The sequence below is a fragment of the Lepisosteus oculatus genome, chromosome 23, assembly GCF_040954835.1.
Source record: "Lepisosteus oculatus isolate fLepOcu1 chromosome 23, fLepOcu1.hap2, whole genome shotgun sequence".
NCBI classification, from domain to species: domain Eukaryota; kingdom Metazoa; phylum Chordata; class Actinopteri; order Semionotiformes; family Lepisosteidae; genus Lepisosteus; species Lepisosteus oculatus.
This window is the reverse complement of record NC_090718.1, coordinates 3,393,598-3,415,953: the sequence shown is the minus strand read 5'-3', so window position 1 is coordinate 3,415,953 and position 22,356 is coordinate 3,393,598. Positions and strand designations below refer to the sequence as shown.

Here is a 22,356-nt window from a genome sequence, read left to right as displayed (position 1 = left end):
TTCAGGCCAAACTATTTTGGAGTTTCAAATCCCCAAGTGCTTCAAGTCTAATAATAACAAAACGTTTGATTAAATTGCCTTTGCAAACCCAAGGACACCGTACATAAAGAAAAAGACAAATTACAAAGTACCATGCAAAGTAAAAGAAAGAAAAAAATAAACAAGAACATGCAGGTTCATACAGGTAGAATGTAGGTCAATCAAACATAGGCCCTAGCAAAGTGATGAGCTTTGATCTAGTATTTGAGAATTTTTCTCACGTAGAGTCTGAGGATGGACATTCTCCATAATTCCACATGGAGAAGTGACAGGAAAGGCACAGCTGCCAAAAGTCCATGATTTAGTCCCGGGTGTAGTGAGCAAAGACCCAGCCTCAGCTGACTGGAGCCTGTGAGAGGGAGTGTAAACATGGAGGAGCTCAGAGATGTACTGTATGATGGAGCCAGATTGTTCAGAGCCTTAAAAGTCATTAACAAGATCTTATACTGAATATGTGACTTAATAGGCAACTGATGTAGACTTAAATGAATGCTGCCAAGGTCTGTTGTGAGTTAGACGTCTAGCTATAGAGTTTTGGACATACTGTATTGAAACTTGTTGAGAAGAGTGTAAGTAAGCCCATAGAGTAAAAAGTTGCAGAAATCAAGTCTTGATGTTATAGATGCATGAATAGAAATTGCCTAATCCTGGCAATATAAAGACATTTCATTACAGACATTTCATTGCCAACAACTACTGCTGCATGCTGTATTGCTGTGCATTTGTTAAATAAACTGTGATTGATGGATATTTCTTAGGTGAAAAAAAGACACATTTTTCAATTTTTTCTTGTGGGTTTCAGCAGACAGGAGAGGATCAAGTGTGATTCCCATATTCCTGACTACAACTGTTGCATGAAGGAGGAAGTCGTCCATCAATACTGCAAAGCTCTGCATCTTTTGGCAGCTGCCATTTTCTGCCCACCAGTAAGATTTCTGCTTTGTCACGATGTACAGTAGCTTCAGTGAATTTTATCTCAACCAGAATTTGATGTCACGCAACCAAGAGATGGAGGAAACTGGAGGGGGAAGAGCATTTAAGTCCAAGTATCATCAGCATAGCAGTAAAAATGAAGACCATGTTTGCATATAATAACAAAAAGCAAGGGGCCTAAGACTGAAACCTGCAGCACACTGCTTGCAGTACCAAGAATGTTTGTAAGAAATTGAGAAACACTGAATGCTTATTGTATCAAAAGCCATGCAAACATCAAGGAGTTGATCTTGCTAAGCCATGAAAGGTGTAACTATGCGCTGTGTGTATTCTCTCTCAGGCTGCCGGTGCAGTGACAGCTGTGTCTCTCTGCACCAGATTGTCATTCAGCATGTTTGGTGTTTTAATTGCTGCTGGGCTCTCACACCTGCTCTGGTGTTTTAGCCACAGGGGAGACAGGGGTGTATAAACAGCCACAGGTGTGTATTTGGGAACCCCGTGTGTCCTTATTGAGCTCCGGAGACGTGGTTGCATCTGATCAATTTCTTTGCAAGCTTTCATGCAAAACCACATTGAATTATGGTACAAGAGTTCTGAACAGGTTTCTCTTTCCTAAGCACTTGGCTGATAATGCTGAGAATTCTTCTCTTTTTCTAAGATATAATTAGAAAGTCCTCTGTTCAAACTGTTGTATTTCTACATTTATTTTGCAACACTCTTACTGTAACATATATACTATTTAATATTGCAGTCATACAGTGCTGTCACATAACTATTCTGCATTTTCACCATTGTATAGTACTTTAAGACGACTGTTTTGTACTTTTACTAAGCCATGGTATTTTATAGTGCTGTAGCAGAATTAATCGACTGTAAGTTTATCAAAGCATTGTAGTCACACAGACAACAAAGTCTGGTTTCTGTTCAAATGTTTTATTAAAAGGTTGATACAATCAGCTAAATATTAAGGAAATACCTCATGCACTACATTTAAGCAACTTGAAATATATGGATGAAATATAAGCACATTCCAAATGTCAATGCTGGAATCTCTCTTTAACACACATACACACACTTTCACACAAGCACCTATATACAATCCTTTTTTTTTCTTACCCATTAGCACCCCCCAAAAAAGTGTTACCATGTCTGTAGGCGTCGGCTCATTGAATTCAGTACAAACTGCTCTCCACAACTGGCCTGACATCAGAGCTGTGTACTGGGGAGGAGAAAAAGTGCACCCATACAGGAATTTGCAGCAGCACAGCAGGGTAAAAGCAGAATAATGCATACAAACACTGTAAAATCTTGGTCTAAAATAGAGGGGTATGTTATACAAGAATTCCAAACTGTAGAACAATCCTGTGCATATACAGTATAACTAAAGGAACTTCCATGAGAGTATGAACGTTGAGTCTGATAGCTCGGATTCCGATAGTCACAGCCTGAGCTCTCCATACAGACATGTCTTCATCACTTATCTCATACACTCTTTTCACACTTGATCACATATGCCCTCTGCCATCTCTCCTCTACTCGCCTCTCTCACACTCAGTTCCTGTTCGTCTCACTCTCGCTCACTCACATGCACACACGCACACGCACAAACACAAACACAAACACAAACACAAACACAAACACAAACACAAACACAAACACAAACACAAACCACACACTGCCTTCGCTCAGTGGAGCTGTTGCTTCAGAGAGTTTCCATTCTCCCGCTGTCTCCCCACGTTTCGGCTCACGTTGTTGCTGAAATAAACACAATCATCATGAGCATTATCGTCACCATCCTCATCACCATCAAACGTACTTCTAGAAGATGTGGAAGCAACACAGTAAGTGTAAATAGAAGTAGTAGCAGCTCGGTAGATGTTTTGTGACTGAGAACCACAGTTTTCCCAGCTCCTACATGTAGAGAGAGGCCACTGTTTATGAATTTTCACCACATTATCACAATCTTCTGTAACTCTAGTACTGTAGGTGCCTAACAAGTAGCAGTGCCCTGATTAGTAAATATGTTTAAGACTTAGGGTAAATGATACTCAGTCTTAGGACATTACAGTATTAATTATTGTATTTCTACTGCAAAGTGCAATTTCCCCACAGGGCTTGTGAGCAGTGTGGTGGTGCTGTTTCTCAATGCGTTATCATTCTTACCGGTTACACTGGCAGTAGTCACGGGCGGTCAGTGGCTGTCTCTGCGATCTCCGTTTTCTCATCCTCTTCTGGAGAGAGAAAAGAGAAACATTCACAATACAGGGTCAAAGGGATGAAAATACTATTTTGTTTACACATTTCTCTTCTCCTGGAGATCGGCCATTTTGAATTAAGGTCACACGGACAGCGGACCAGAAAAATAAAACATTTTTTTTAAGAGCTTTGCAAAGTCAGGACATCATGCAATCGGGGAGGGCTAACAGCGTGGCTCTGAGGGTGGGGTTTTTGTGACCCCCCCGCCGTAAGAAAATATGTCAAGGCAAGAGATCCTGTGGATCACTCCTGCCCAAACACATGACAGACACCCAGGCAGATCCAAATCCCCCACCCCACCCCAGGGAGTGATCATCAAACACCACTTGGAGCAATCTGGGGTCCCCAATCCTGGTCATGATGGATATGACAAGTCAGTAAAACAAGCCACTTTCTGTATTTATCATTTGTGATGAATGAATGTAAATATAATCTTTTAGCTTTGATTTGCACACTGTACATTTTTATTTAGAGATTAAATTGTACATTAAAATATTACCTTATCTTCCAGTAATACACTACCATGCAAAATATTACTGCTGCTTAAGCCTGCTCAAGCCTGGTCAAGCCGGTGTAGCTGCATGCTTTCTAGGTCTCTTCAAAGCAACAGCGTCTTAACAGCTAGGAGGAGCAGCTAACTTGCTCCGATTACGGCAGCAATGAGCTAAGTGGTAGTGAAAACCTGCAGACACACTGGCCTTGCAGGAGCAGGATGTGGGGATCCGTGCAGGGAAGAAGCATCACAACAATTTTCCAAATCAGGACTACCCTTCCAGTCTTCTCCATCACATTACATACGACCAATTTCTTATGTTGACCCTACTGATTATCAAGCGAGTAATCAAGGAGCTGGTTGCAACAAAAACCCCGCGATGGTGTAGAATGGATGAGCCCAGCGCTGAGCAATCCTAATCTAAAGAGTGACAAAGCATTGTCAAATCTTTGAAATCAGTGTGCATAATTTCCTTCTTGGGCATACACAGTGTCACAGTGTCATCCCTGCTCTGCTGTTAATGACCTAATTGACCTAATCATTATCATAATTGGACTAGATGGAAATGTTTTCCTTCAATTTGCCTTCAGAGAGAGAGACACCCAGAAAACCCACAGGATATTGGCCCTGTAGTTCCTGAACCCTACACCCATTCCATTTTTCACATTTCGGTTTATTACAATTCTGGGTAAGGCAAAAGAAACTTAGAAGTCATGTTTATAAATTCTGCACTCAGTACAGGACGATTTACCTTCAGTCTCTTCTTCCTCAATAACAGGATGATGGCTACGATGATCAGGATAATCAAGACGACTGAGCCAATAGCAATTGACACCAGAACCCAAAGATTCATGTTCAGTCCAAACACTGAGACAGATTCAGCTGAGCCTGTATCTGAGTTTGAGGGAGAAAGAGGAGCACTGAGAGTCTGAAGCACAGAATATACACCTCTTTCACACCAGTTGAAACATAAAAACAATGGCTCCAGCCTCTATATTTACTTGAGTGACTAGTGTCTCCTGTGCCTCCGGGAGCTCCTTCCACCTTCAGTACAATAGTGGACGTTATTGTCCCCTCCTTGAAACGCAAATAACAGTTGTAAATTCCAGACTGCTGTGGTTTCACCTGCAATGAATGAATGAATGAATCAGTCATCAGTGCCTTTTCCCAGATCATCACTTTCAGGGCTTTAAGGGCTCGTGGTTGACTAGGAGGCTACATATTATTCAATACAAGAATAAAGAGCCTATAATAGTTTTAGAGACAAAGATTAATACAAATTCTTATGTCCACTATGTAGACATGTGAAGCATAGAAAGATTAATAGACTTTCATATAGACCCTACAGACACATCTGAAAAACCCTAATATAGACCCTAGAGACACTCCTCACACACAGAGATTAATACAGAACCTAAAACAGACCCTAGAGACACACCTATCACAGATCCTAGAAATATACCTTAGACAGAGAGTTTAATACAGGTTTTAATACAGACACCCCTAACACATGGATACTCATATAACATGAGTTTTGGTAAATGACTTGAGCATACCTTTATGAGAGAGATAGACAGGTTTGTTTTCAGGTCATTTACTTTAGGGTATTCAATTTCTTTGAACATTGTGGCATTCCAAGACATGTGTGTTCCTATCTGAACGTACAGATCCAGCAGTGGCTTATCATCTTTCATCCACCCTCCTCTGATGAAGTTCAGGGAGCGAAACGTGTAGGATAAAGGGGAGGAGAGCAGACAGGGCAGGAAAACATTGTCTCCCTGCTTTGCTGTTTGTTTTGACAGGGGCTGGGGATTCATACCTGACAGAGAGGGACAGAAAGGAAAGGAGAGCAACAATGTGGACATGGTAACTACAGTAACAGTAGTTTAGAACAGTAGTAAGAGCACGAGAGGCTGGTGTGGTTCACACAGACACTTGTTGACATTCTGACTTGACCTGAGAACAAATTAACACACCACTGAGACAGAAGTGTGCTTTTCCCATTGACTCACAAAAGCATCGTAAAAGTTACACAAACAGCAGACAAGTACAAAATACACAAAGAAAACACACATGGGCCATTAATGAACACTAAATACACATATAGAGGCTATATATACACAACCAATACCCTTTCATTGGATCTAATACAATGAATATAAGGTATTAGCACACTGCAAGCTAATTAGATTGTGGACTATATAGTATGATTCTATCCTGAGCATTATCTCCATTATTCTTTACAAAGAACTAATGAAGCAAAATCTTGAATTTCCCCCACAAAAATAACATGAAAAAGGCAATAATTCACTTCCAAGATTTCACTACGGGAACATTAATGTTACAGCATCTAGGTTTATGATATATAAAGTAAATATAGCACTATATGAAATATAAAGTGTATGTACTACTGTATATTTAAAGTATATATTGTGTATTAAAGTAAATATAGCCCTGTAGTAAATTTGAAGCTTCTGAAAATTGCTATAAAGATCAATGGATTTATGTAATTTAATCGTCAATAATGATTTTAGAAAAAAAAAAAGAAATACCTTCATTTTAATACCTTAGGATTACCAAGACATGGAAAACTAAAGGCAGGATCATATTCAGGCTAGTGAGCTATGACATATACAATATATTATACAGTATATACCTATTGTTAATCCACACAGGATATACATGCCCTTTATACACCTGTTTTATACAGATACTGTACACACCCAGTATACACAAATGCAATGGTACACACACTGTATGATTTACACACTCGGTACACGGACACACACCATACCTAACACGTCTATGTTGAGGGTCTCCACATATTTCTTCACATCAGTAATCTCACACTTCCAGTTCCCAGTGTGGGCGGGGCTTATTTTACTGATTTCCACAGTTCCCTCCCCTTCCTCTGCCCCATTGGGCGATAACCACTTCAGTTTCTCCGAGGTCCTGCCCCCGACCTGGCAGTGCATGGTCACATTGGTGTTTTGTAGGAATGGACCTTCTGGTTTAGTGAAGACTAAAACAGGGTGAGAAGGGTGTGTAATACATTGTAGAATCATCACTGTTTGGTAATAGAGAAGATGAATATTAATATACAAGCTGACTGATTGTTAGAGTGCCAGAAGAAAGCAGGAGAGGGAGAGTGAAAGATGACTGACTTCACTGTGTCACTGTGTGACATCCCAGCATGAAGCTCACCCTCTATGATGAGCAGCCGGTGTGTTACAAGTTGCTTTTGATCCTGCTCACACATATACCACCCGCTGTCGTTCTTCTTGACTGGGCTGATCTGAAGGCCACGCCCACCTGGTTTTGCTCGGCCTTGTGCAGGAAACTGATGTCCTGAGACAACGAAAGTTGATCATGATTTTTATCATGAATGCTATTACTCTACTCAACTAATACAATTTTATTGTCAACTAATAACTAATACTAATTTATAATTTTATTTACTTATATTACATGACTTTAAAAACAGTTTTGTGTACTGTTCTGGTTTGTTGTTTGTATATTCTGGACTGTGAGCAACTCTTCTTAGTGCACTTCTCACTGGCTGTATTGTATGTACTGTATTGTATTGTTGTATTATTGTATCATTTCGTTACACTGTGCTGTGTTGACTGTCTTAAGCCGCTGTTGCACTCAGGGGATCAATAATGTATCTATCTATCTAACAGTACAGAGCCATGTGAAGTATATTAACAACCTGTCCCCACAACGACAGCAGGTGATATTGACAAATCATAGCTTCCTGCAAGAAAAAGCAACATTTCTCTTCAAAGCCAGAGAGCTCTAAAAGTGACCCACCAACAGAATCAACCACCGTAATGGCGGAGCAGTGGCACTGTGGATAAGGATCTGCGCCTGTGGCCGGAAGGTTGCTGGTTCAAATCCCATGGCCGGCAGAGGAATCCTACTCTGTTGAGACCCTGAGCAAGGCCCTTAACCCCACCTGCTCCAGGGGTGCGGTATAAATGGCTGACCCTGCGCTCTGACCCCAAGCTTCTCTCCCTGTCTGTGTGTCTCAGGGAGAGCAAGCTGGGGTCTGCAAAAAGACGAATTCCTAATGCAAGAAATTGTATAGGGCCAATAAAGCGATCTCTTATCTTAATGTCTTTACCTTTGCGGTGGCTGCCGGATTTGTCGATAGTGAACATCAGGCTATAATCGTTCCCATTTGAAGAGTATTTCCAACTGGTGCTCCTATGAGGCGAGGAGCTGCAGGGAAGATCCAGACTCCTGCTGTTCTCCCTGACGTAGAAAACCTCACCCTGTGCAGGGTGCGCAAAGGCTGCTGGAGAGTGTGAAACAGACATGCACACAACACTTGAGAGATACAACATTTACTGGGACACAAGACATTGACCGATATTGACTCAGATTACAGAAACCCTTTAAAGACTGACTGATTGCAGGGCACACCAGGACAACACACCTTTGTGTGTTCTCGTTTGGAAATAGCCCTTCTCATAACAGATTAAACCTCTTTTTCAAGCCTTCACTGAACAGCAATGTGAACTCTTGCATCCCTACACACTAACACTAGTATTGCTATTAGCATTGGTATCAGTATCAGTATTTCAATTAATATTAGCATTGATATTAATTGATAGTGGCATTGGTATAAGTATTTTAATTAGTATTATTATTAGCAATGATATTAGTATTATTGTGCTCACCAATCCACAACAGGAGAAGACAATCCTCTCTTCTCACCATTTTGCTAAATTTCAGCACCACTGTGGTCTGTAGGAAGAAATAGAAAAAAGAAAGTTGAGGTTCAACAGTTGAAGGGGCGCTCACCAGTGAGGCAGGAAGAGAGAGCAGCATCATCTTTCCCCTCGCTTGAACAAGACTGAAGCTTTTCCTGAAGTCTGAGCGCTTTCAAGATTAGTGCACTGATTCACAGGGAGCGGAACATGAGTTTCCATCTGCAGTCCCCAGCCAGTTTGGTTTTCATCAGAAGGTGCATATTCGTTAGCTTCGGTCCTTTCGAATTGATGGGAAGCAGAAACATCGAAAAAGCCCCCTAATTTCTCCTTCTGAACATTGAAACAGAATTGTCAGTAATACGTTTAAGAAAATAAGGTTCCAAAATGAGAGGTGGCTATTGGGCTCCATCTAACTAATTAACCCAAGATGCCAGGGTGTCTGCTTCAGCCCAGTGGCTGGGTTGGTTGTTTCACACTCCTACAACCCTTTGTGTAAAGCCCTGCCTCCGGTCCTGATTGGAGGAGCTCGCCCAGCCATTTCTTGAAGGAAGCAAGGGGAACGGCTGCAGCAAAATGGCGGGTCCTGCTCGTTTCACACTCTCACAACGAAGCGCCGCCTAGTCTCGGTGTTACATTTCAAATGAACTTCCTCAAAGCTTCCTCTTGTCCTTTCTGCAGATGAAAAGGTTAAAATCACCCAGCCTCGGAGAGTTGTTTCGCCTCCATGATCACAATCCCTTAAGGTGGCTTATTAGGCAAATTAGAAGCCTGTTTGTGAACCGGCCAGAGAGCTGTAGCAAATACAGTAATAAGTTACTTTCCCATAATTCAAAGTTTGCTTTTAACTATAGCTCTGAAGTCTCTTCCTCGTAAGATCTATCTGTCAGTAGCCAGACAATATTTGAATAATTCAGTAAAAATTTCATCAGGAGGGATTCCCAGTATAATATTATATGTTTTAACATTTTGGTCACGCTTTGCAAAAAATGACTTTATGCAGTTTTGTTTTCCTTTGGTGCATTCAGATATGGTTATCTTCTTTTAACGACGAACTGAATTCAAACCCGAAAATACACGTTTTGACTCTTTAGTCAAAATAATTTAAAAAAAAACAGGGGTGGAATTAAATTTGTGCTCCTCTTACAGACCATCCCCAGTTTGTTGAAGTTAATTTGTTAAAGTGACTTCCTCTTTAACCCAGAAACAGCTAAACCAGTAGTGTCAAACAGTTGTAATAAAGATTCATTTTACACTATAAAAAATGGAAATTCGAACAACATACAGTAATTGATCTTAAAAACAGCACTGAACGACTTCCTATGTTTTCTTCTGGAGTCAACATGCTACTTTTTCACCTTGAAATCTGTAAATCAATCCATCTTACTGTTTCTTCTTGTGGTCTGTTAACAGGTGTGCAATGTTTCTGAGATTCAGAAATATAATACCACTCCCTTTGAAGTTTATTTAAAACTAAAAGTGATGCAGTCCTCAAAATATAAAATTACTGTGTACACGGTTTTCACTTAAAATAATTGACTATTTTTTTTACTTGTTAATATTCTTATGGTTATTCTTAATTATATTCTTGATTTAACACTATTACAGTTCTGCTTTTGAATACGTATTCACATTCCATTGTATTCTTGTTTTATTTTAACACGTGAACATAGTTTAGTTATGTAATACTGGAAACATAGTCATTACTTTGATAAAAAATATTATGCATGTAAAATCAACAACAACAACAACAACAACAATAATAATAATAATAATAATAATAATAATAATAATAATAATAATCTCTTAAATATCTGCTTCATTTTATTGGTACATTTGGTATTCGGGGATTTAATTTAAAAAAATAATGATTGTTTTATTATTTATTATTTGAGTTCCCCATTACAACAGTGATCATTTCTTTAAAAATTAGATGCAACTACATTCTGTCGCCAATACCCCTTCGCCTCTCGGGCATGACGTCGCATACAAAAATTGTGCTTCTCTGGTGAAGGTGAATAGCTCAGGGCGAAAAAAGAGAAAATTAAACTGCAAAAACAGGGTTGAAAAGTTTTACTTTTAAAGAGAAACTGCACTTCTTTGTACAAATTGTAGGTACAACACGCTTTGTTATTTTTCTTTGTATTGATACGTGACGCTGCGATGTGCTTTGGTTGATTTTAAAGCAGAAGTCTCTTATTTCGTGATCGTCAATTGTTTTCTGCTGGTTTTAATAAAAGGAATAAAGTCGAGTTTCTGTTCTGAAGTCCTACAGGCCTCATTTTTTTAGTTTCTCGGTATATTACTGAAACCATTGAGAGGGGAGACGAATTAAAACAAGGAGAAATGGGGAAGAAAGACGAAAAACGGAGAACAAAGGGAAAAATGGAGATGAAAAGAGCAAAGAAACTTGATCACGAACCGGGGTGTAGAAATCAACCGCTGAGCGCGAGCTTTGTATTCAAAATAATAACTATAATTCAAGAGAAAAGTGGATTAAAAAGTAAATCTGAGATCAAAACTCGTAAGGCCGTTTCTAGCATCTGTTTGAAGTCGCTATAAACTTGCTAAAGCGTAAATTAATAACATGTAGATTTTAGATTGAGTATCTCGATCTTCATTGGGTCTGTGCTGAGATGGCGCCGTAAATTAATTAAATATCTTGTTTGTTGTAGAAGTTGTGTTGGGGAAAACCTGTGGTGTACACTTTATCAGAGGTACTGTAGGTAATTAGTCAATAGTAAATTTAACACAAAGATGCTAATTCTACATATTCTGTACATGAGCGCAAATATTGTATATAGTACGTAGCTCACTTAATTATTTTCTAGAATTTTTAGATTAATTTATTGTTCTCTTTATTTCTACTGTTGTGCAGTGCTGTTTCGATTTAAGGCATCATCGCAGATTAATGATTTATCTTAGATTTCTATATGCAATACTTAATCTAAGATAAATCTTAAATCTGCAGGGGAAATTTTTGAACGTTTCTTTAGACCATAATAGAGCCGGCATTTCCCAGCTCGTACCTGCGTGTCTTCAACTTTGAGCCATTAGCCTTACCATGAAGCTCGAAATGTAAACTTTATACACAGAAATAAGCATTTTTAATCTTTTTTTTTGTCAGGATATCTGCAAGTACGCTTTTGACTGCAACAGACCATTTCTAATTGTTAAAGATAAGGTCACAGAAATACTCAGCCTATACATCGTTTCGATTAAAGGAGAAGTCGTTACGTTTGATTTGATTAACAAACAACAAAGCCAATGTTAATGAGATTTGTCTTCGTTTTCAGCATTTCCTACTTTGTCAAGTTAAACGCAGGTGTAACATACATGCAGTATGCAGACTACAGAGCTACACAGCTGAAGAGCTGAGCCACATCATAATGTTCGAAGTCGCTGTCACACCTGGTTAATTGTATTAACAAAAGAGGCAGTAACAATATTATTGAAATTACCGTCCGTGCACAGTCCAGGAATGCGAAGCTGGCAGCCGGGCGGGCAGGATCAAGAGCACAAATCTTCTCTCCCTGCCACTCGGCTGTGACACACGCCGATTTCACGCACCGCTCCCTCCCACGGGCGCGCGAGAGAAAGAGAAACCGAGTCACAGATGCTTTCCAAATGGCAGTTTTGTAGGGCTGCAGAAAACTGACAAAACTGCCTTCCAGATCTTACCAACACGACTCGTTTGTGTTTAAATCAACAATAATATTTCTTTCTTGCATTCCATGCTCAAGATTCTGTCGTCCGCTGCTTCTTCAGCATCTTATTCATATTTGTAACCCCCAACAAAAAAAAAACAACAACATATTTCTTAGAATACTGGCCAAAACGCACAAAAAACACAACAGCCACAGTCCGGTAACTTGTACCAACTAAAGCGACTACCAGAGATAATTGTGAGCATTAGTTCTGGTAACATGGTTGGGTTTGAGGACTTTATGAAGGGATTCTCACGAACTGCAGTTTGACTCCCTCTGTCGTTGAGTTCGATAACACCGGGTAAAAAGGACACGTACTTGGATAGTTACTGTCGTACATGTATGTTCATGGTCGCTTTACATTGATTCCCCGTGATTCACATTCCTTTGCGCTGTGTATTGTTTATAATCATTTCTGTATGACTAGAAATAAAGAAACACTCAAAAAAAAAAGAAGAAGGTGTCGTTCGTTGTACCTTATATGTCTGACGCAAAGTGATGAACTCACCTGAAACAGCAGTGACGGTGAACTCTTGGCTCTTTCAATCCCATATTCAATGGAGTAGCTGGAATCATATGTCTGTCCCTGGGTTACAGACCCCACAGCTGTGGTCTTTGGCGATCCAACAAGGTTACTTTTTAGGTTTATTTACAATAATTTCACATGGCATGATCATTAGTGGAAGTGCTTGTGCAATTATTATGATGTGTTATTCTTATTACTACTGGCAGAAGCAGGAAACTGTGGTTTCCTTAAGCAGAATTGATTACAATACCTCTGGTGTCCTGGGTGCTTTCCAGTTTGGCCTAGCTTACCTGCATCTCCCCTTTAACTGGATTGTTACTCTTCAACTCAGTGAGAGCATCTTGACTAATCTTTGCCTCTCCCCATTGACTGAAGTGGCCCTGCTACTCTTCTGCTTTCCACTTAAGGAAGAGCAACTCAGTTCCACAATAGTTTCAACCACTAGTTACTCTTCTGCTTTCTCTACTGAGCAAGAGCAGATTATCTTCTCTTCATCCCCCCGCAACTGCAGCAGCTCTCTTCCTCTGTCCTTCCCTCCAGCAAGAGCAGATCAGCTATTCTTCATTTCTTCTCTTCGACTGGAGAAATCTCCCTCCACATGTAGTCGTTCTGTTGCCACATGTCCCACTGGGGGCAGCTGTGTCTCGGTGGTGGACAAAGTGAGTCCACTCATTTAGCACAAATCTGTACAGGATCTTTCAGGATCCCAAGGATAATATGGACCTACAACTGGAATAACTGATAGAATAAAACATATAATCAAGTTAAGCCACCCAGGCTCAAATAATTCCTTCGTTGGTCTAAGAAATGTGTTTAAACTATAGTAGCAATTTGTTGTAACTTAACATTGGTAACTTAAAACAATACAGTATATTGAGGTAGAAATGAATCACTGATGCTGCTCAGGAAGCACTTTATTGAAATTTCACCAGGTATTCAACCCTAAGATATTGTAACAATTCAGACAAAGGGAATATATACAATAAACAAATCTGAGATGTATATACTGTACACCACTCTCTCTCTCTATTTCACATGCTGCACACTCTTACGAAACACTCTTTCCCTGTCCCGTTTCTCAGTCTGGTTTACAATGCTGGTGCTGGAGTCAGACACTTCTCAAGATCCAGGCTCCACAATTCCTCAGAAAAAATCCCACATTGTTACACTGGTGGTTTTAATCAGGGTCAGGTAGGGTCCATATGAGTTTCAGGGCCACTTCCACATCCTACTTAAGCACTAAGCTCTACAAAGTGTATAGGAAATAGCCGCAACGGCCATAGTACAGCAGAGACATACTGTACAGTTCATAGGCTGGGTCCATCCCAAAACATTGATATCCGTGCAGCTGAAGTATTTATTTCCATCACGATCGTCATCCCTCCTTTTAAGGGCGCTCTGACCCTTTGGTATTTTAGTTCATGATGTGCACCTGCTGCCTATTTTGTCTGTCATTATTCAAGCCTGGCTTTCCCGCTATTCCTGGCTCAGCATTGGAAGATGGACGCCCAGAAGCCCACCTACCAGCAGGTCCAAGAGAGACCCGACGGCATAGGCTTCATCACGGCATCCTGACCATTTGAGTCCGGGGCTCGGGGCACCTGGCTCGTTATCCTGGTTTTATCTACCTGGTTCCATGATCCTGTTCCGGATTTTAACCACTGTCTCTGATGTTTCTGCTGGTTCCTGGACCCTGGACTGCGCCAGGGATTTCCACCCTTGGACTGTTTGAACTTGTTTGCCTGCGCCATGCCCCCCGAGCACCGGATCACAGTCGTCACACCCCCCTGTCTGTCAACCCGTCCTGATCCTCTACGTCTTTTCCCTGTTGTCCTTCTCCACTTACTTCCGGATTATACCGTCTGCATAGGGTCCTAAACTATGCTTCATGGGATCCTGGACCGGCTCCCGTTACAATTGCAGTATCCCCCCAAAGTACTGCTCCTTTTGTGACAAATTCCCTCTGTCTCGTGCAGCCTCTCTCTCTCTTTCACTTCTACACTCTATCTCACAGTCTCTATTTCCCTTTCTCTCTGTGCACACACACACACCATCACACTTACACGCATCCCTCTCTGTCTCCACTCACGCACAATCGTTCCCACCCCGTCACACCCTCTCTTCAGTAAACCGGGCGCTTCTGGGAGTGGGCATTCTCTCTCCGCCTTCCAAAGGTGCTGTTCATGTTGCTGCTGCAATAAAAAAAATAATTTTATCAGTACTGATTATTAATTATGAGTATTGAAATAGACACAATTGCAGCTACTCTATGACAAAAAAATCTACTTGCAGCATTAATATGATTAACATTATTATTCGTGGTAGAGGTTTTAGCTTTGCTACATCTTAAATCAGTTTAAGTGCTTGTTCAATTATAATATTTAATCTATTAACAATTATAGAAGCAACAGTGAAAGTAGTATTTGCAACATACTCATATTTAAGAAATGTACTTATATGTAAGATTAGTAATATTTGAAACCACAGTCACAGAAGTAGAAGACGTGCAAAAGACAGTAGCAGTAGTAGTGTCGAGAAGAGTATTACTAGATATATTCGTTGTCTGATGTGGACTGTCTGTGGGACTCTTGTTTATTCTGAGAAGAAAAGAAGAAAAAAACAACAGTGGATGTTAACGGACAATGTTTTCTCGCTTTACTGCTACAAGGAAAATGTACAACTTTCAGTTTTCAAAGGGCAGCGGGGAAGACACTGTTCACATATTTTGCCTTCACCTCCAGTGCCGCTAATGTGACTATGAACCGCACCGACACCAGAGGGCAGCAGTGATTGATTAGACAGCACCAAGGCACAGGTCAGGACTGGAGTGAGCCTTACAGTCATGGGGTCAATTATGTCATGGCTTGGGACAGACTTGACTTCCCACGTCCAAGTTGGAAGTTGGCGTCTTAACTGCTGCAGCCTCAATTCACCCAATGCAAAATACTGCACAAAAATTGTCACAGCTCTGCTGAACTAAAATGTTTTTATTTTCCTTAACTACATCCTTTTGTAACCCTTAGTGTCGCCTTCATTTCTTGCCATTTCTCACAAACTACGTAGTGACAACTTAATGGTTTTGAAATATGAAGCACATACCAACGCTGGTGCATTTACCTGCAGCCTCCTGTTCTTCACTATCAGAGCCACAGTGAGGATGGTGAGGATGATCAAGAGGATGGACCCCACAGTGATCACCACTAGAACCCACAGCTCCATTGTCATCCCGAGGATTGAGACAGAACTTGGCTGGACTGAACCAGAGAGAGCGAGTGTTTTATCAGATGCCTTGATGGGCTGGGCCTCACTTTGTATCACTTAATACAATTGACTTAGCAGTTTTCATCAGAAAGCATTATTGAATGACTGGACATTGCAGTGCACAGCATAGCACAGACAAAGCAATAGATGGGGATATGCAAGACACAGATTAATTTGATTCTGCATTTACCTTGCTACAGGTAAAGCACACGAGAGAGATTAATGCATACAGTATATGGTTAGATACATGGGCCATGATACATAGAACTACAAATACAAGTAAAGAGATCTAAAGATACTCTTACACAGCAGGTACAGAATGCATTCACACTGAAACACACCATACCTAACTCAACTATATCAATAGTTGCTATGTCAGCATCTCCAATTGGACATTCCAGCTTTCCTTGGTATGAAGAACTTCTCTCTCTGTTCCCTTCCTGTGGCCTCTGAGTCTGAGTCCCATTGACCAGCAGTGATGTCAGCCTATCTGAGGTCTCGCCTTCAATTGTGCAACGCAGCTTCAAATTTGTGGATTGAATGTCTGGCTTTCGGGTAAGAGAGGAGGCTGAAACAAAGAGGAAGAGGAAGCTTACAATGCCCGTACCTATAACCATGCAGGGAATGAGTGAAAGAGAGAGGACAAATAACAGGAAATGCTACCGGGAGAAGTTATGGAAATACACCATCCAGAAAGAACAGGGGAGCTCTTAACTTGTCAGCTGATAAATTGCTGTGACAGGTAGGCCTGTCAGTGTAGCACAACTGCAGGCCCTCTCTGTCCCTATACTGTAGATGAGCAAAAAGTGTAGAGAACATTTGTGATTTGAAAATGTACATGAAACACCATAACTGTCAATTTCAGCTACTACCCAGGCCAACTGAACGTCAGTACTTGAACTCACCTGAATGACTGCTGTGCTCCATGCCTCCAGGAGCTCCTTCCACCTGCAACGTGACAGTGGAGTTGATCGTCCCCTCCTTGAAACTCAGAAAACAGCAGTAAATACCTGACTGCTCTGGTTTCACCTGCAATCAATGAGGCAATCAATAAATCAATCAACCCCTCCGTCATGACTGAATCATCTGGCTTTTTGGGAGGTGAATTCTGGCCAGTGTCCACCTCCATTCTGCACTATGATGTCTTGTGACATCACCCAATAGCACTGAAGCCCCAAAGTACTTAAAATATTCCTAATAATACCTGGGAAATGTTCAAAAGCACTTTATAAGGGCAAATAAAATATGGTTGTACAGTCTTAGAACCAAGCCTAACAGATTAATACAGACCCTAATGTAGACCCCAGAAACACATCTACTGTAGCACACAAATACAAGTAGAGATTAACATGACCCTATTATAGATTCCAGAGACAGACCTAACACATAGAGATTAATACAGACATTAATATAGACCCTAGAGACACAACTAATGCAGAGAGAAATTACTCAAATTTAGTATAAGGCAGGGATAGATAGATACCTCATTCAGAGAAATTGAAAGGTCAGTGTACAACTTTTCCTGAGAAATGTTCTGGATTCCCTTCAGCTTTGTCTCATTCCAACACAGCCCTGTTTCACCTGTACTACGCAGAGACAGGAGGGGATGCTGTGAGGACTCAATCTTCCACCCTCCTCTGATGAAGGACAGATGACTTAACATGTTGGAGACAGAGGCCGAAAGTTGACAGGGCAGTACGACAGTGTCTCCCTCCTTAATTCTCAGGACTGGCTGGGTCAGGGGCTTAATACCTAACAGAGACAGAATACGGAAGGTTTAACACAGACTGACATGCCGACCTGCTAATTCACTGCACTTACAGTATTTAACACCATAGAGAGAGCAGGAGAGAGAGTGTAGTATCTGCACCAAATGATTTCCAGAAGAAACATGTTATATAGAGATTGCAAAGGGAAAGTGTAATGAAAAGGATAAAGGATGGACTGAATTGTTAAATAATTAAAGTTAACGTCACTAACATAAGTGTGCGTTAAACCACTGGTGTCACCAGCTGTGTAAGCTCATGAGAACACAAGAATTGTTATAAACAAGAGCACATTGACACATCTAGCATGTTTTATTGCTACCTGCTAATTGATCTAACAGCCTCTTTTATCTTATTCTTTAAATAACCGCTTAATCAATGCACTTTTATCGTATTTTTCACCCCAAAGCGTTTTACATATAAGAGGGGACCCGACTTCATGTACCACTGAGGTGTACCCCTCATGGATTGAGGTGTAGCCATCATTCTGCACCAGCAGCCCCACTACACAGCAGATCAGGTAGAATGAGAAATTGGTTCATCAGTAGCATTAATGGGGAGCTATAAGGAGACCAGACTGTACAACCCAGAGTGGAATTCAGTCAGGACTTGTCTTTCACTGTAGACGTTGAGGAGGTCCACTGGGTTACCTCTGTTAGTTGGGGAGGAGGGGGAGTAATGAGATACGTTTACAGTTTAGACTCCCTGCTTGCAGACTTTCACTTCCAGGCAGAGGGTGGCAGATATTAATCATTTTCCAAAAGTATGTTTACTTGTGTCAGTGCTGCTCTTTCCAAGTCAGGTTATACAGATGGAACATGAGGTGGTTTTATCTTAAGCAGGGAGTGTATAACCCCCCACCCCCAAGATGCAAGGCAGAATCACCCCTGCTATTTACACATAACTTTTGTTTGTAGAAGTACAACTTAAAGACACATACTGTACCTAAGACATATATATTCAGTGTTGCCTCAAAGGCATTGTCTTCAATCTGACACTTCCATGCTCCGTGGTGGGTGTGGCTTACACCTTTCATTTCCATATCCCCCTCCCCCCAGCTCTGAGCATCTGTCCCATTGGGCCACAGCCACTTCCGTCTGGGCGAGGATCCGCCCTCAACCTGACAATGCAGGATCACATTGGAAGACTGCAGGAGTGGGCTTGGGGGGTCGGCGGACACTGAAAGAGAGAGAGGCTGGCCTCAATACACTGAAGAGTCACTGAATGACAGGCTAACATTGAACTTTGTAGTTTGAGAAAGGGATAATACAGTCACTGACAGACTGGACCTTGCAGTACATCAACACAATGTGAGAGAACGACGTTACAGAGAAAAAGCTAAGAATAACAACATGTTATGGTCCTGCTGTCTTCTCTCTGTTAGACTGAGTCAGACAGCGACTAACACTGACACAAAAAGGCAGACTCCACTGTGTATCTCAGACGCTGGCGGTGGGATACTCACCTACTACAAGTAAGAGCTGGTGCTCTGTCTGTCTCCCACCCTGGTCACACCGATAAAACCCAGAGTCTCCCTTCTGGACCGAGGAGATCCGGAGACCGCGGCCATTTATCCTGGTTCTGCTTTGCAGATGTGTACCTTGCCCTGAAGCAGAAAACACAAGAAGAAAAACATCCCATGGGGCGTTAGGGTTCGACATTGCACACAGAGGTTGACAAGATCAGCTTAGAGGGCGGCAGAAATAAAATTCAAGGGAATAGTAGGTAATGAAAGGAAAATGAGTTTCATTTGGGTGTTTGGTAAGGAAGAGACCTACAAGAACTTAGGCTAAAGAATAAGTCTTCCACATTAAATATTAGCAGAGAAGAGGTTTCATAAGAAAGAACATTAAAATAGATGTTAGGGTATCCCACTGTTCTCCTTCCCAATACTGGTCTCCTAGTGATATATGATGCTCATATTGCAACCATTTGAATCCTCCAGGCTTACATATTCAGTGTTGCCTCAAAGGCATTGTCTTCAATCTGACACTTCCATGCTCCGTGGTGGGTGTAGTGTGGTGGTGGGGGTGGGTGTGGGGTGTGATAGAGGTTCTATTAACATAGATTAATGTTAACATTCTAATATTTGTCTATCATATCTTCAGTGTTTTCTTTCTTATCTTTACCTACATTGTTTCAGTATAACCACAACGCTACAGCATGCAGACTGAATGCCTGTGAATTTGGAGAACCATGATCCCCATGCTATACAAACGTCATTCAGCAGACCCCTTCAAGAGCTCCTCAGCTCTACAGAGTTCAGGATGGTGATGTGCTCCCTTCGGCGGACTGAGAAATGCTAGATGTTACAGTATAATGACAATCTTTGAGTGCTCAATCTTAGTTTCATTCATACTAATTAGTTAGGAATTGTATTCGAACTTTGTACATTCATCAGTTTTGAAGATACATACGAGAAATCGATATTGACAAAGGTGATGAAAATGATTTCCCTCATTTTTAAATAAAAGTTTAGACACAGGACATGTGTTTAAAGTTTTACCAAGAGACAGTATTATACAAAACCACCTTCTAAAAGATATACTGCATGTTGCATTCAGTCCCACCAGTAAAATTGGAGTCCAGTCCTGACTCAGAGTGTGGTGGGGATGATGGGACATAGACGGTCACTATTTTCAAGTGTCCTACCTTTGCGAGTTGCACCACTTCTTGTGTTAGTGGAGAGTATCAGAGTGTATTCCTGGCTTCCTGGTGTTCTGTATTTCCATTGGATGTCAGGTGTGTCCGTGTCCACGCCACAGGGGAGGTCCAGATTGCGGCTGTTTATTACAGCATAGAACACATCGGCATATGCATAGTGTAGAAACACTCCTGTAGAATCATAGAGAGAAGTCAGGAGACGAGAATAACGCCAACAATTACTTGGGGACACAAGCGTTCCATAATTGTGGACCTCTGATTGGCTGAAAAGACCATGTGAGAACTTTAGCATTCTATAATTGTGGACCTCTGATTGGCTGAAAAGACCATGTGAGAACTTTAGTGTTCCATAATTGTGGAACTCTGATTGGCTGAAAAGACCATGTGAGAACTTTAGTGTTCCATAATTGTGGAACTCTTATTGGCTGAAAAGACCATGTGAGAACGTCAGCATTCCATAATTGTGGAACTCTGATTGGCTTAAAAGACCATGAGGGAGTTACAGCATTCTATAATCATGGACCTCTGATTGGATGAAAGGGCAATGTGAGGATTACAGCAAAGCATACTCATGGACTTGCTCGATGACTGAAAGGACTCCACATTAACACTGCATTTAAAGTCTATCAAACTGAAACTCACCAAGACAAAGTAGTGGGCAGATCTCTCCTCTCATCATTTCTGATCTGTTCTGTAAGAGAAAAAAAGAGAAATCTGTCTGAACACAAGCACATTTCAGTCTGTAGTTTAGTTTCCTTTCAAATTTACCCTCTGATGGATCATTGGTTTTGATCAATGGAGCTTCCTTTTGAACTTTCTGATCTAAACTATGTGAACCCTTTGTGTAAAGAAATTGATATCAGTCATTAGACCACATTAACTGTTACTAAGCAAATAAGCAGAAAAAAGTGTGTTAACCATGTCTTTCTTTCTTGTCATGAGACAGTAGGGTGGCAGATTTTGTCTGAAATTCATTCTGCAGAAAACCAACTAATGTGTTCTTTCCTGTCTCTCACTCCTCTGTCTTTGTATCTCATTCTTGATGTAAAACCTGCAGACACCAGCCCACACATACAGTACAATTACTCTCTCCTGCATGTCAATGCTGTTAATTTTTGTTAATGGATAATCTCAGCTATTATTCTGTGCTGTGTGAATATTTTATTGTAGGGGCCACTGTGAGAATGTGTCTTTGTATTGCCATTGTTAGTAGAAATATACTTTCACATAGATCCTGTAGAATTGAGAAAGAAAACACAATTCTGTTACAAGCCAGAAAGAAATGAGAAGAAAATTAAATATAAATATATTAGTACAGGTTTCTGCTCTTTTTGCTTACATGAGTATCTCCTGGTTGTGCACAAAAGGACCTGAATCTTTATAGAAAGCAAAACAAATTTAATTGCCGACAACTGCCGACATTTTAAAACGATCATGTTGTGTTTTTTCAGGCACAACCCTAACCAATGAGGGACATGCGTCAGTCTTCATAAATTATAAAACTCATGAAAATGTAATTAAAAAAAAACATTTTACTGAACCAAAACCTTCAAACTTTAAAGCCTTAAATGCATCAATAAAGTTAATACAATTTAACGTTTGAAACCATACTAATTTTGTATCAATGTTTTTAATCTTTTGAATAACATCACCACATACTAATTCTATGAAATGATTAAAAATGTTCATTTAAATGCCAATCTGTTTTATCAGATAATGTTGTTTTAGAAAATAGTTGCAAAAATAAAATTCTTAAAAATGTAGTATTAAAGCTTAAGAAAGTAGGCAATTTAATATTCAACTTGAACCAAAAATGAGTTTCTAGAGGTGTTGTGAGATTGTACATTGCGTGAACATTACTCCGTGACGGTGGAGAGCCCAGAGGAGAGGAGTTTGTACTCACTGCAGACGAGGCGCGCTGGCAGTTCAGGGACGCAGTCGGCACAGGCAAGCTCTGCTTGGAGCGCTTCTCTGAGACTTGGGCTGTACCCTCCCC

The 22,356-nt window shown here is 40.8% G+C and overlaps 2 protein-coding genes across 9 annotated transcripts; both read right to left on the bottom strand.

Annotated features, from left to right (window-relative positions):
* Positions 1-1,889: 1,889 nt before the first annotated feature.
* On the bottom strand, positions 1,890-12,383 carry LOC107075721 (T-cell surface glycoprotein CD4-like). 8 transcript variants are annotated; one of them, XR_011183141.1, is made up of 11 exons: positions 11,898-12,382; positions 8,407-8,473; positions 7,848-8,021; positions 6,926-7,069; positions 6,516-6,743; positions 5,278-5,540; positions 4,723-4,846; positions 4,473-4,615; positions 3,136-3,203; positions 2,603-2,727; positions 1,890-2,572 (listed from the first exon to the last, which is right to left on the bottom strand). XR_011183141.1 is itself a non-coding variant. In XM_069182717.1 (11 exons), exons 2-10 carry the CDS (start codon positions 8,444-8,446, stop codon positions 2,658-2,660), a joined length of 1,254 nt encoding a protein of 417 aa, XP_069038818.1. In that variant the 5' UTR covers positions 8,447-8,473; positions 11,898-12,382; the 3' UTR covers positions 1,890-2,572; positions 2,615-2,657. The 8 variants fall into 8 exon arrangements, 7 of the variants coding, with proteins under 7 accessions (XP_069038818.1, XP_069038819.1, XP_015193374.2 ...); XM_069182717.1 differs by having other exon boundaries at positions 2,615-2,727; XM_069182718.1 differs by having other exon boundaries at positions 2,621-2,727.
* A 1,182-nt stretch (positions 12,384-13,565) lies between these two features.
* Positions 13,566-22,356, bottom strand: LOC102685367 (uncharacterized). Its single transcript, XM_015337854.2, has 11 exons — positions 22,264-22,356; positions 21,003-21,051; positions 20,349-20,531; positions 19,162-19,302; positions 18,642-18,875; positions 17,414-17,682; positions 16,836-16,959; positions 16,277-16,498; positions 15,787-15,923; positions 15,217-15,266; positions 13,566-14,861 (listed from the first exon to the last, which is right to left on the bottom strand). Exons 2-11 carry the CDS (start codon positions 21,037-21,039, stop codon positions 14,792-14,794), a joined length of 1,467 nt encoding a protein of 488 aa, XP_015193340.2. The 5' UTR covers positions 21,040-21,051; positions 22,264-22,356; the 3' UTR covers positions 13,566-14,791.